Raw genomic sequence first — 14,919 nt, forward strand, 5'->3', positions numbered from 1 at the left:
GTGGAGGTGCTGCTGTGGGTCTCCTTAGGAAAATGGAAGGCTTGGCAGGAGTAGGGTGAACAGGAAGTAGAATGTCCACCTAGGGTGCCACATGGACAGCCTGATAAGGATCCCCAAGGAAGAAAAGTGGGCTTCTGACTTAGGAGTAGGGGCCGAAAATAGAGGGACTGACAAATCAGATAGTTCTTAGTTGATGAACTCTGCTAGAATCTGAAAATGCTCACAACTTAGCATTTGGGCTTTACTTTCCTTTTTTAAATTTCTCCTTATTTTATTTGAAAGGTGTGTGAGTGGGGGAGAAATTGGGATCTTCCATTCTCTGGTTTATTCCCCAAATGTCTGCAACAACCTGGGCTGAAGCCCCGAACCCAAGCCAAATCTGCAGGGTAGGAGCCCAAGTACTTGGTCTATGACCTGCTGCCTCCCAGGGTGCACTTACAGCAGGAATTTGTGTCAGAAGCAGAGCCAGAACTCCAACCAGGCACTCTGCTATAGGGTGCAGGTGTCTCAAGCACCGTCTTAACTGCTGCAACAAATGCCCACTCCTAGGTTTGTTTTCCAAAACTCAAAGTATACTTTGAATGTCCAGATGTGGGGAAAAGATTAAGTAAACTATATCCACAATTGAACACACAACCAGGAAAAATGAAGTTTATAAGGGTGGGCATTTGGCCTACTGATTAAGATATGTCACTCAAGACACTCATATCCCTTATTGGCCTACTAGGTTCAATGCCAGCTTCTTGCCGATGCAGACACTGGGAGGCAGCAGTGACGGCTCAAATAGCTTGGCCACTGCCATTCACATGGGAGACCTAGATTGAGCTTCCAGCTTCTGCCCATCTCACTCACAGCTGATTTGGGAATTTGGGGAGTGGGAGTAAACTTGTGGTTGGGAGCACTGTTTATTCTTTCACATAAATGGAAAAAAAAATTGAGTCATTAAAATCTCATGATTCCTAGTAACATGACATATTCTAATTGTATAAAGGGAGATAAAAGGACAGCGCTACTGGTGATCTAAAACTTCAGCTGTGTAAAAGACCCACAGGGCAGATGCTGGGGGAGGGTGGGCCAGATGTCATTCTGGAACTTTGCATCAGGCATTAGCCACAGGTTTAACAAGTCATGCTTTTAGAGGCTAAGTGGCTGTCAAATTAGGCTAGAACGTTAAGTGCATGGTTAATCTCTAGAGTAGCAGGAAACGAATTTTCATCAGATGCTTTTCTTAGGTCAGTTATCATCTTGCTCCCACTCCTCATGGTTCAGGGAAAGTCACTGCATTGCTCAATTACATGAAGGGAACAAGAGGCAAGAGCTAGGGAAGGGGGCAGCAGGCCTTAATAGTTGCTACCTTGGGATACCAGGTGGCTCACTGACTCCTGTGCTGTCGTCACTTCCTCCAGCTTCTGCTGGACCCTGGGGATGAGGCTGTGTGGGTGAAAAGAGCAGAATGAGTCATTAAAAGGACGTCATTGTGGGAGAGGCTGATGGAGAGTGGGATGTGTTCTAGAAACTCAAAGGGAGGGCAGGGCAAAGCAAGCACCTACTGATGGTAAATTGGGAACTATTTTGGGTTTCCCCAGAGGTGGGACTACTCAACCTTCTCCTCCCTCAGAAGTTCTAAGTTATTTTAGGTGTTTGATGTGCCTATGGTAGACATAGAGGAATTAAGCAGCAGAAAGTTGAGATCAAGGTCCGAGGCACTGAGCTGCTCTGATGGTCCTGGTGGTGGGAGGATGCTGACACTGGGAGAATGCGGACAAGTCCTAAAGGAGAGGCTTTTTTTTTTTTTCCCTGTGGGTGCACACATGGCCCGAGGGTAGGGCGTGTAGCCAGCATCCAAGCAGCAGGTAGTGCCTGCCTTTCAGTTATAAGGCATGGCTCCATTCTTCAAAAAGCAAAAAAGCATTTGGCTAGAAGAGAGGCCCATTTTTAAAGATTTATTTTATTTATTTGAAAGAGTGAGAAAGATCTTCCATCTGTTGGCTCACTCCCCAGATGGCTGCAACGGCCGGAGCTGCACCTATTTGAAACCAGGAGCTTCTTCTGGGTCTCCCACGGGGGTGCAGGGGCCCCAAGGACTTGGTCCATCTTCTGTATCCCAGGCCATAGCAGAGAGCTGGATGGGAAGAGGGGCAGTTGGGACATGAACCGGCACCCATATGGGATTCTGGCGCTTCAGGCCAGGGCTTTAACCTGCTGCGCCACAGCGCTGGCCCCAAGAGAGGCCCATTTTGAAACAGATGTGGTAGTAGCAGTAGTAGAATCCCCTATACTTAGGAAACAAGAGGGAGGCTCTACACTGTTTCTCTTGGGACAACTGCAAAAACACCAGTAAGCAGCCCAGGGACTGAGGGAGCAAAGGCCATGTGCCAGTTGCCACCTAGCTTGAGTTTGACTTCTTTGTCATTTGGTTGCAGTATACAAAGAGTTGTCACCATTTAGGTTCCTATATGGTGTTATGAACAGTAGACATGTGTCCACCGTCCACTTCCTTTTTTAAAATTCTGTCCACTTTCGATGTGTTGTTAGAATATCTGTGGCCATAGCTAAAAAGCTCAATTTTAAAAAAAGGTTTGTTATTGAGGAAAAACGTTAATACAGTTTAGTTATATTGACTGAGTCATATTAATAAAAGCTAGTCGAACTGAGCTACTGTCACTTCACAATGAAAAGGGCTGAGACAGGAAGAGAAAGCCCTGTAGAGGGGACTGATATACAAGGATTTTCTGCAGACCTGGTCATCTCCATTTCGGGGAAGTGAGGGATTATGAACTCTATGCAGAGTATGGCTGAGAGCCCTCAAGCTATTGAGAGACACCTTGTCTTCGGTTCAGTGGTGATATTTTGAATTCTGTCAGCTGGGAATCCTGTGGAGGGGTGGGGGAAGTATAAACAGGAATATATCACACTTCCATCCAACCATCCAGCTTCTAAAAGTTTTGTCACAAAAGTTCTGAGAAGTAGGAATTTCTAAACTTGTTACACTGAGAAGCCAGCCAGCCCAGGGAGTTAAAGTAACCTGGCTATGGTCACAAGAGCCAGTATGTAACAGTACCAGGTTATGACTACAGATCAGACATTATCCAGACCACCCTTCTCCTACTCTGACACTGTCGAAGTAGTTATCTCAACATTTCAGGCAGACATCCCTAATAAAACACTTAGGAAGCTTTCCAAGAGTACTTCAAAGAGTTTGTAGAAAATAAAATGATAAATTTATCTTGGTGTGAAAAAACTGAAATGCATACATACAGGGAATATTCAGAAAGTCTGAAGAAATACACATTATGAAATACGATGCATGGAGTTCAAATTTTGCACCAAAATAAACATGTCTAAATTCCATTTTCCATGAACTTTTGCAAGTGCTTTGTACGTGGGTGTTTGTACATGAACGTAAAGAGATGATACCTGTGCAGAAAAAAGGCCTCTGTTTTCCAGGTTACAACTCATCCTACGTATCATTAAGTACCTTCTAATAGATACTTATGTAATTCAAGCATCATGGTTTCCTAGAGTTAAATGGCTTTTAAGCTAATTCTTGTAACAGCTGGATACAAAGGTAATGCTCACCTAAGTAAATGTCTTTATCCAGACATCCTCAGCCGGTGTGCTCGACAGAATTAGTATTTTCTAATGATATGAAAGGGCATTTCGTTTTTGAATTCTTCACGTGCAGGGTTTCTCCGAACATTTCACATTGCTGCTTCCATCTGACAGTTGCCTCCCGTTCCACCCATCAGGAAATCACTTCAGAAATGAAAAATCTTAATTCCACATCTTCCTTATCAGTATGCCCAAACATGTTTTATCAAGGAAAACACTGGATTACAGGCTAGTGTTTGATCAGTTTTGTTCTGAGCATCAAGAAGTTACCACCTAGGGTGGGGTGGGGTGGGGTGGGTGGTCAGTGGGATTCCAAGTTGACAATGGGGCTGAAGGCAGGGGGACTATTCTAGTGTTTCACCCAGCCAGCCATCTTTCCCCTGTTCCCTGGGATTTTTAGGCCTTTTTTCTTTTCATCTATGCTCTAATCCTGGCACAAAATGATAGTTAAAGCTTTGTTGTGCTGTTCTGCCTGTATCCTCCCTTAGGAAGCACACTGAGTAGATAGTAAACTAACTCGTGAGGTTGGTGGTAGGAGATAAGGGAGGAGCTAAGGGACGGTACAGCCTGTAACCTGCCTCCCACTGCCATGGCACAGCAGTGCAGGATGTAACTGGGTGGACCCTTGTCATCTTAGATGCATGGTCTTCTGGTCTTTTTATAGAACACTTAGTCACTCAAATTGCCCTTTGTTTTGCTAGAGATGAGAATTGCTAGCATATCGGTGAATTGATTGCTGGAAGCTGGTCCAGATGGCATCTCCTCTCAAATCTGATTTTAGAATGTTCTGAGGCTTTCTGTAATTATACAGAAAGGGACAGATCCTACTATCAAAACTTTTTCCCTTTAAGTCAAACTACCTAAATCTCAAATTTCCTATCGATCGTCTATCTGGAATTAGTTTAGGGAGTCTTGAAACTTCATGGAAATAGGAATTTTATTCATTCAACAAATACTGACAACCCACAGTGAGCAAGCACTGTTAGAGGAGCTGGAGGTATATGTAAAAATACACAAAACCAGACAAATGATGCTACTGTAGTTTGATATACCATTTATTAAGTTATTAATATGCACAATCTATTATGCAACATGTTTTTCAAAACCTATAAAATATAGTCCACTATCCAGTCCAGAAGATTGACAATAAACAAGATCATTCTTACAGTAAGTGTAGCATAAGAACTCACAATAGTCCCTTATTTGGATATCCAAGGGAACAATCAGTTAAGATTATTTACCTCCATTAGGGTTTTAACTTCCCTGAAGTATAGTTGTTTTATTGGAGTCGAAAGTCCAACTTAGCACACCTATAGAGATGTGCAGCATCTCATGTTGGAGGGGAGGACACTTGTCACCTCCTTGGAAGCCCCTGCCACTATCCTGCACTCCTTCCATATTGGAGCCATCTTGTCTTAGGCCAACAGTGGTCAAATTCGGGTACAGAGAGAAGGCAGGCGGGTCACAGGGATGCTCTGGTTAATTTATGAAGATTGTGTTTCAAAGCGCTAGAATACCATGTGGTGGTGGTGGCAGTAGTGAAGAGTACACTCTGTTTTGCCAAGGGAGTCTTTATGGTTACTGCCATTCTCAGTGGGAAAGTGGAGGTGGACAATTAACAGTGACAGGTATGAGACCATCAGTGGAATGAACTGGACTGGCTACTATGGCTTTTATTACTTCCTTCCTTCCTTTAGTCTAAACAAGCTTATTCATCTTTCCTCCTGTGTCCTGCTAGTTCTAATAGAAGATTTAAAAGGACTGTGAAAGATGAAAACCTTTCACCTGAATGATGAGAAGCAGCGCACACACACACACACACACACACACAACCCCTCCCCCCATTCTTCAGTGAGCTACCATTTCCTCACCTGAAAACAAGTACTAAGTGACTTGTACAAGTGTTGGACAATGCTGATTAACTCATGGAAGATATTCTGAGGTGAAACTGCACATGGATCAGAATCTAAAATACAGGTAAAACCCAAATGCTCTAATGTCAGATTCTTCAACCCCTAGTTTCACATTGAAAATTACAAGGTTTTTAACAGTAAGGTGTTAATGACAGCCAATTAAATATGGCATCAGAAACCTCAGGATGTCTTGCCAAATTTGTGGCCATTTTAGTAGTCTACATAGTTAGGAAAAAGGAGAAACCATAGGGTAAAGATTGAGAGCGTTGGAATTTTATTCAACTCTAGGTACCATGAGTTTGACATTAGTAGGTAAGATTAATGAATGTACAGCCATACAGTTTTTTGGTCACTGTGCTTCCCGAAGCACCAAAAAAGGAGCTATTTTTACTATTCAGTTTCATTTTCAATAAGCTAGACAGGTCCTGCTGCGTTCTTTGTTTCTAATTTACCAGTACATTATTATGTGGCTTACGGCATGTGAGGAGCAAGTCATTATGTAGTACCAAGTTTATATCATCAAAGGACTACAACATGCACATTCTAATTAATGTAGTTCAAGCAACAGGAATACAAGAGAACAGTTATGGGTGGAGACCTGTTTCTGACAAAGCCATGTTCACACTAACTGTGGGTTTAGAAATCTTATTAGGCAGGTACCTACAGCAGTTCTTCCATTGCTATGGGAACATTACACGCATGCACAAGTGATATGGTAAAGAATGAAGCAGAAGAGGCAGCTGGATGGAGGACAAAGGGGAGTTCAGAGATGGGAAGATGCTGTGCGTCTCAGCTTTCCACAGTAAGTCTCTGCTCTGTGAGAGAGGCCTGTTGGGCAACATTTTTGTTCTCATGACTGCGAAGCTTGGATATAACATCTAGAAAGGCCAAATCCTGGACTTCCTTGTGTAGAGACTCTGGAAGACAAAAATAGATAGCAGATATGCTTCTGTTAGTTGTGTTTTTAAAATTTTGACAGGTAGAGTTAGACAGGGAAAGACAGAAGGGTCTTCCATCCATTGTTTCACTCCCCAAATGGCCACAATGGCCAGAGTCAAGCCAATATGAAGCCCAGAGCTTCTTCCAGGTCTCCCATGTACTTAGGCCATCTTCCACTGCTTTCCCAGGCCATAAGCAGAGAGCTGGATCAAAAGAGGAGCAGCTAGGACATGAACCAATGCCCATATGGGATACTGGCACCACAGGTGGAGGCTTAGTTGGCCACTACATTTTTCTACCAAAAATATATGCCCAAAATGTTTATTTTGATGAATCTGAGATATAATTCTGGAGAAAGATGTAGCAGTAGTCGAGGAATATGTTAAAAAGTCAGAAACTTTGCTTGATATATATTTTAAAGATTTATTTGAAAGTTGTAGTTACACAAAGAGGCAGAGAGAGAGGTCTTCCATCCGCTGGTTCACTCCCCAATTGGCTGCAATGGCCAGAGCTGCGCTGATCCAAAGCCAGAGCTTCCCTCAGGTCTCCCATGTGGGTGCAGGGCCTCAAGGACTTGGGCCATCCTCCACTGCTTTCCCAGGCCATAGCAGAGCACTGGATCAGAAGTGGAGCAGCCAGATCTCTAACCAGTGCCCATATGGGATGCCAGTGCTTCAGGCCAGGGCTTTAACCCGCTGTGCCACAGTGCTGGCCCCAGAGAGGCCTTCCATCTGCTGGTTCACTCCTCAATTGGCCGCAAGGGCCAGAGCTGCGCTGATCCAGAGTGAGGAGCCAGGTGCTTCTTCCTGGTCTCACATGGGTGCAGGGGCCCAAGGACTTGGGCCATCTTCTACTGCTTTCCCAGGCCATAGCAGAGAGCTAGATTGGAAGTAGAACAGCCGGGACTTGAACTGGTGCTCATATGGGATGATGGCACTGCAGGTGGCAGCTTTACCTGCTCTGCCACAGTGCCGGCCCCTATTTGCTATATTTTTATAAAGATATATCTGATGTTAAATTCTGTAGTCTAAGATTGATTAGGATAATGAGTTATAATTAAACATAGCTCATTGTATTACCTCATGTTTCAGTTATGTAGTACTTAACCCTATCATGAGTTCAAATATGAAAATGATTTTGGTAAGAACCTTGGTAACTGCTAAAATGTATACTTTTTGTTCTTTCTACAAATTTTTCTGACAGTGTTCTACCTTTCAGATTTCCTATCCTCCTCTTTCTGGCTTTCTTGCTCCACTTAGTGTCAATTACAGGAAATTGGAGAATTCCCTTTAAGACTAAAGTCAAATATGTTTAATATAATCACTCTTCAAATACCTGTGTTTAATAAGACTGACATATAAAACTAGGACCAACATTTTTAGGAGAAATAGAGAAAGCCATGCTAGAATTCATATGGAATTTAAGTACCTTGAATCCACAAAGCAATCTTGCAAAACAGTATTACTGACTTCAAAACCTAATGGAGGGGGCCGGTGCCGTGGCTCACTCGGCTAATCCTCCGCCTTGCGGCGCCGGCACACCAGGTTCTAGTCCCGGTCGGGGCGCCGGATTCTGTCCTGGTTGCCCCTCTTCCAGGCCAGCTCTCTGCTGTGGCCTGGGAGTGCAGTGGAGGATGGCCCAAGTACTTGGGCCCTGTACCCCATGGGAGACCAGGAGAAGCACCTGGCTCCTGCCATCAGATCAGTGCGGTGCCGGCCATTGGAGGGTGAACCAACGGTAAAGGAAGACCTTTCTCTGTCTCTCTCTCTGTCCACTCTGCCTGTCCAAAAAAAAAACAAAAAAAAAAAAAAAACAAAAAAAAAACCTAATGGAGGGGCCAGTGTTGTTGCGCAGCAGGTTAAACTGCCACTTGGAATGCAGGCATCCCACAGCAGAGCACTGATTTGAGTCCTGAGTGCACCACTTCTGATACAGCTCCCTGCTAATGTGTCTGAGAAAGAGGCAGAACGTGGGCCAAAGTATTTGTACTCCTGCCACCCATGTGGGAGACGGAGTTCTGGGCTTCTGGCTTCGGCCTGGCCTACCCCTGGCTATTGTGGCAATTTGAGAACCAGTGGATGTTTGACCTCTCATTATGATATTCAAAACAGTGTAGTACAAGTATAAGGACAAAGATACACAGGGGCAGGTGCTGTGGTATACCAGATTAAGCAGCTGCTTGGGACTCTTAAATCCCATATTGGAGTGTCGGGGATCAAATCCTGCCCCGTTTCCAATTCAGCTTTCTGCAGTTGTACATGCTAGCAGGCAGCAGATGATGGCTAAACTACCTGGGTTCCTGTCACCCACATGGGACGTCCTGGCCCAGCCCTGCATGTTACAGGCATCTGAGGAGTGAACCGGTGGATGTAACCTCCCTCGCACTATCCTCCTACCACTCTGCTTTTCTGATAAATAAATAAATTTAAAGGGGGGGTAGATCCACAATCTAAATGAAAGAGCTAAAACTGATAGGACTTGTAGAAGAAAGCATAGGGGGAAAACTTTGACACAGGATTTTAAAAATGATTCCTTGGGAACAACGACAAAAGCACAGGCAACAGAAGAAAAATAAATTGGATTTTATAAAATTGAAATAGTTTTGTGCATGTAAGGACACCACCATGAAATAAGCCAGGAACAAAACACAAGTACTGTATGTTCTTTTTCTTAGAAGCTAAAGTTGATTTCACAGAAATGGAGAGTAGAATAGTGGCTGTCAGAAGCTAGGAAGGGGAGGGAGGAAGAGACAGGCTAGATAACATCCCAAAAACATAGATAGGAAGAATAAGTTCTAGGGTTCTCCAGCACAGTAGATTACACACTTATTACCTATGAAAGCACTTCAAAAAGTTCATGGACAATGGAATTAAAAGTTTACTTTGTAGAAAAATTTTTGAAATTCATGTAAAGTTTTTCCATACTACTCATTTTCATGAACTTTTTGAAGACCTCTTATATGCAAAGGCTTCCAAATTTTTGCACCAGGGGCTGGTGGTGTGGTGTAGTGGGTAAAACTACCACTAGCATCCTATGTGGGTGCCAGCTGCTCCACTTCCAATCCAGCTCTCTGCTAATGGTCTGGGAAAAGCAAGTGCAAGTGTTTGGGCCCCTGCCACCCACATAGGAGACTTGGATGAAGTTCCTGGCCCCTGGCTTTAGCCTTGACTAGCCCTGGCTGTTGTAACCATCTGAGGGGTAAACCAGCACATGGAAGATTACCCCCCAAACTCTGCCTTTCAAATACAGTAAAATTTTTGCACTAAATAAACATATATTTGTTTGAAAAGCTGTGACCAAAGATGGCTATCTTCCATCAGCTGGTTCACTCCCCAATGGCTACAATAGTCAGGGCTGGGTCAGGCTGAAGCCAGGGGCATTCAATCTTGGTCTCCCATGTGGGTGGAAGGGGCCCACATTCTTGGGTTGTCATCTGCTGCACTGGCAGTAAGCTATATCAGAAGTGGAGCAGCTGGGACTCGATTTGGCACTCTGATAGGAGATGTGGGTGTCACAAGCAGTAGTCTGACCTATTGAGTAGAGTTTGAAGCATGCCAACATAAACACTAAAGTTTTAAGGAGAGAGAAATATAAGTTATCCTTTTTTGGTCATTATACTTTGAATCAATTAACACAATACCAAATAATGGATAATTTATATCAATGGAAAAATACTATCAGAGCAAAATAAGCAAATATTTGCTTATCTCATAAGAGATTAGGGATTATACATAAAGAACTACAACTCAACAACAAAACCATTTGACTTAAAAAATAGGTAAAAGACTTGTAGACATTTCTCCAAAGATAACCTACAAATAACCAATCAATATACAAAGAGATCCACAATATCAACACATGTTAGAGAAATGAAAATAAGACTACAATAAGATATTTCCTCACACTCATTAGAATAGCTATTATAAGGGAGCGCGGCAAGATGGTGGAATAGGAAGGGAGCACACTGATAGTCCGGGAAGAGCCAGTTTAATAAAAGTGGAGATACTGCAGGTTCAAGGAAGAGTAGGGGAAGAAACAGCAGAGGAAACTCTTCTGGAACTAGTGATTCACAGTGGACCTGCGTGGAGAGCATGGGGGCCCACAATTCAGGACACCAGCGGCAGAATCAATGCACCAGCGCTGGAACACGAGGTAAGTCGAACCTCAGTAGCCCGAGACACCGGTGGGCAAGTGGAAAGAGGAGACTATATGTATTGGTGGTGATATTGAAAAAATGGAACACTTATGCATTGCATATGCTAGTAGAAATGTAAAATGGTCTAATCATTATAAAAAATAGTATGGTAGTTCCTCAAAAACCAGAACAATTACTGTATGACCCAGCAGTTTCATGTGTGTATAAACCCAAAAGAACTCAAACTAGGGAATAAAAAATATCTGTATATCAATGTTCATAACAATTCTCAAAAGGAAAATGGTATCAATAATACAATAGGTAAAATGGATAAACAAAATGTGATATTCATACAATGGAACATTATTCTACCTTAAAAGAAAATAAAATTCTGATACATGCTACAACACAGAGGATCTTAAAGATACTATGTAAATGAAACAAGCCAGATACAAAAGGACAAATATTTCATTCCACATAGAAGATGTCTAGAGTAGTAATATTCATACAGACGAAAAACAGAATGGTAGTTTCCAGAGGCTGAGAAGAGGAGTGAATGAGGAGTAACTGTTTAATGAGTACTGAGTTTCAGTTTGGAAAGATGGGAAAGGTTTAGATACTGAAGGTGATGGTTGCATAGGCACGTAAGTGTATTTAATGCCACTAAACTGTACACTTTAAAATGGGTTAAATCATAATATGGCATTTTTTAAATTGTAGAAAAATAATTTATCTAAATGCTTTGAAACAAAAATACAATAACTGAAATAAAACTTGAAAGGCTCACTATCAGAATGGTGAGGACTTTAAGACAGAATAACAAACTGCTGAACAAAGAATCTAAATAGTAAGGAAGAAATAAAGTTGTGGGGGTGGGGGGAGACAACTCAGGACTCCGAGGACTATATCCAAAGATCTCACATTTGTCTAATCAGAAACTCAGAAGGAAGAGAAACAGGGCAGAGTTGAAAAATATCTGAAGAAATAATGTGGGCTAGCAATATGGCACTGTGGGTAAAGCCACTGCAATACCATCATACCATATGGGTGCCGGTTTGAGTCCTGGCTGTTCCACTTTAATCTAGCTCCATGCTAAAATGCTTTGGAAAAGCAGAAGATAGCCCAAGTGGGAGAACTGGTTGAAGCTCCTGGCTTCAGCCTGACTCAGCCCTAGTGGGTGTGGCCATTTGGGGAATGAACCAGTGGATGGAAGATTTCTCTCTCCTAAATTAATAAAATCTTAAAGTATTAACAACTTCGTAAATTTAGCAGAAGATGTAGCTCTTCAGGTGTCTAAGAAGTTGAGCAAACCTCAAAACAGGATAACCAAAAGAAATCCATGTCAAGATACATCATAGTCATCTGCAATCTGCAGACAAAAAATCTTGAGACAAGGCCGGCGCCGTGGCTCAATAGGCTAATCCTCCGCCTTGCGGCGCCGGCACACCGGGTTCTAGTCCCGGTTGGGGCGCCGGATTCTGTCCCGGTTGCCCCTCTTCCAGGCCAGCTCTCTGCTATGGCCAGGGAGTGCAGTGGAGGATGGCCCAGGTGCTTGGGCCCTGCACCCCATGGGAGACCAGGAAAAGCACCTGGCTCCTGGCTCCTGCCAGGATCAGCGCGGTGCGCCGGCTGCAGCGGCGGCCATTGGAGGGTGAACCAACGGCAAAGGAAGACCTTTCTCTCTGTGTCTCTCTCACTGTCCACTCTGCCTGTCAAAAAAAAAAAAAAAAAAAAAAAAAAAAAAAAAAAAAATCTTGAGACAGAAATGGGAATAAACAAATTGGAACCCAATGATTTCTTATAAGAAACCATGGAGGCTAGAAGATAGCAGAAGAAAGCACAATATTTAAGTGCAGAAAGAAAAGAACTATGAGTTCAAAGTCCTGTACCTGGAGAAAATACAGGAATGAAGGAGAAATCAAGATATTCTCAATGTAGGTTGTAGGTAGACACAATAGACTTTCCTTCTTTCAAGAGTTTTCTGATTAAGGTTGCTGGTGGAAACAAATTTTAATACTGTCCACTGTGGTTCTAAATGTATATAAGAAGAAATAGTTTAGAATTAAAGAATAAATGTACTAAAAAATGTTGTTAACCTCTGGAGGTAAGAAAAAAAATGGTACAAATAGGAAACAATAATGAAACTGCAGCCAAGCTATAATGTCATTATACTAAATATAAATGAAATGGTCTGAATTATCAAATAAAAGGGATTGGCAGAGTAGATTAAAGAACATGACCCAACTCTGCCGAGTATAAGATACTTCAAATAAACAATTTAGCAGATGGAAAGCACAGACAGCTAGGTTAATATTAGGTAAAGTAGACTTCAGAGCAAAGAAAATTACTAGAGACGGTGAAGGATGCTATGTAACAGAACTAAGAAGGCAAAGAGAAGGTATATGTACCTAACAGAGCTGAGAAATTAGTGGAGCGGAAATTGATAGCCCTGGAAGGAGAAACAGACAATTCACAATTATAACTGGGAGTATTCAAAAGACTCCTTTCTCAAAAGAAACAGTCAGGAAAGTGAAGAGACAACCGACAGAATGGGAAAATATATTTGCAAACTATGCAACTGATAAAGGGTTGATAACCAGAATCTACAAAGAAATCAAGAAACTCCACAAGATCAAAACAAACAACCCACTTAAGAGATGGGCCAAGGACTTCAATAGACATTTTTCAAAAGAGGAAATCCAAATGGCCAACAGACACATGAAAAAATGTTCAAGATCACTAGCAATCAGGGAAATGCAAATCAAAACCACAATGAGGTTCCACCTCACCCCAGTTAGAATGGCTCACATGCAGAAATCTACCAACAATAGATGCTGGAGAGGATGTGGGGAAAAAGGGACACTAACCCACTGTTGGTGGGAATGCAAATTGGTTAAGCCACTATGGAAGTCAGTCTGGAGATTCCTCAGAAACCTGAATATAACCCTACCATTCAACCCAGCCATCCCACTCCTTGGAATTTACACAAAGGAAATTAAATTGGCAAACAAAAAAGCAGTCTGCACATTAATGTTTATTGCAGCTCAATTCACAATAGCTAAGACCTGCAACCAACCCAAATGCCCATCAACAGTAGACTGGATAAAGAAATTATGGGACATGTACTCTATAGAATACTATACAGCAGTCAAAAACAACGAAACCCAGTCATTTGCAACAAGATGGAGGAATTTGGAAAACATCATGCTGAGTGAATTAAGCCAGTCCCAAAGGGACAAATATCATATGTTCTCCCTGATTGGCGACAACTAACTGAGCACCAAAGGGGAAACTTGTTGAAGTGAAATGGACACTATGAGAAACAGTGACTTGATCAGCTCTTGTCCTGACGGTTGATGTACAATGTAATACTTTATCCATTTTAGTATTTTTTTTTTGTTCTAGTACCATTGGTTGAACTCTGTAATTAACACACAATTATTCTTAGGCGTTTAAATTTTAACTGAAAAGTGATCCCTGTTAGGAATTTGGAAAACATTGTTGAGTGAAATAAGCCAATCCTAAAGGGACAAATACCACTTGTTCTCCTTGATAGGTGACAACTAACTGAGCACCAAAAAGGAAACCTGTTAAAGTGAAAGGAACACTATGAGAAACAGTGACTTGATCAGCCCTCACCCTGACTGTTGATGAGCAGCTTAATATGTTATCCCTCTTAGTATTTTTTTGTTTGTTCTACTTAATACTTTTGAATACTGTAATCAATACACAATTCTTCTTAAGTGCTGAAACTTAACTGAAAAGTGATCACTGTTAAATATAAGAGTGGGAATAAGAGAGGGAAGAGATGTGTAATTCGGGACATGCTCAAGCTGACTTACCTAAACAGTAGAGTTAGAAACATACCAGGGGATTCGAATTCAATCCCATCGAGGTGGCATGTACCAATGCCATCTCACTAGTCCCAGTGATCAATTTCTGTTCACAATTGATCATAATGATAGGACTAAGAACCAAAGGGATCACATAAACAATAGTGTCTGCAAATACTAGCTGATAGAATCAAAAAGGGAGAGAATGATCCAACATGGGAAGTGAGATACACAGCAGACCCATAGAATGGCAGATATCCTAAACAGCACTCTGGCCTCAGAATCAGCCCTTAAGGTATGCAGATCCGGCTGAAATGCCCATGAGAGTATTTCAGGCATGGAAAGCCAAGACACTCGGGGGGAAAAAAAAACCTAAATGAAAGATCTCCATGAGTGAGATCCCAGTGGAAAGAATGGGTCATCAAAGAAGGAGAGGTACCTTTCTCTGAAGGGAGGAGAGAACTTCCACTTTGACCATGGCCTTGTC

The 14,919-nt window shown here is 42.3% G+C and overlaps 1 protein-coding gene across 6 annotated transcripts in view; it reads right to left on the reverse strand.

Annotated features, from left to right (window-relative positions):
* Window positions 1–4,646: 4,646 nt before the first annotated feature.
* Window positions 4,647–14,919, reverse strand: part of RAP1GDS1 (Rap1 GTPase-GDP dissociation stimulator 1) — a 170,356-nt gene continuing 160,083 nt past the window's right edge. For all 6 annotated transcript variants that reach the window (XM_070047837.1, XM_070047841.1, XM_070047840.1 and 3 more), the window contains one exon: window positions 4,647–6,442. In XM_070047837.1, coding sequence (XP_069903938.1) covers window positions 6,315–6,442 — 128 coding nt within the window. In that variant the 3' untranslated portion in view covers window positions 4,647–6,314. The remainder of the gene's footprint in view (window positions 6,443–14,919) is intronic.

Source organism: Oryctolagus cuniculus, chromosome 8 (assembly GCF_964237555.1).
Source record: "Oryctolagus cuniculus chromosome 8, mOryCun1.1, whole genome shotgun sequence".
NCBI lineage: Eukaryota > Metazoa > Chordata > Mammalia > Lagomorpha > Leporidae > Oryctolagus > Oryctolagus cuniculus.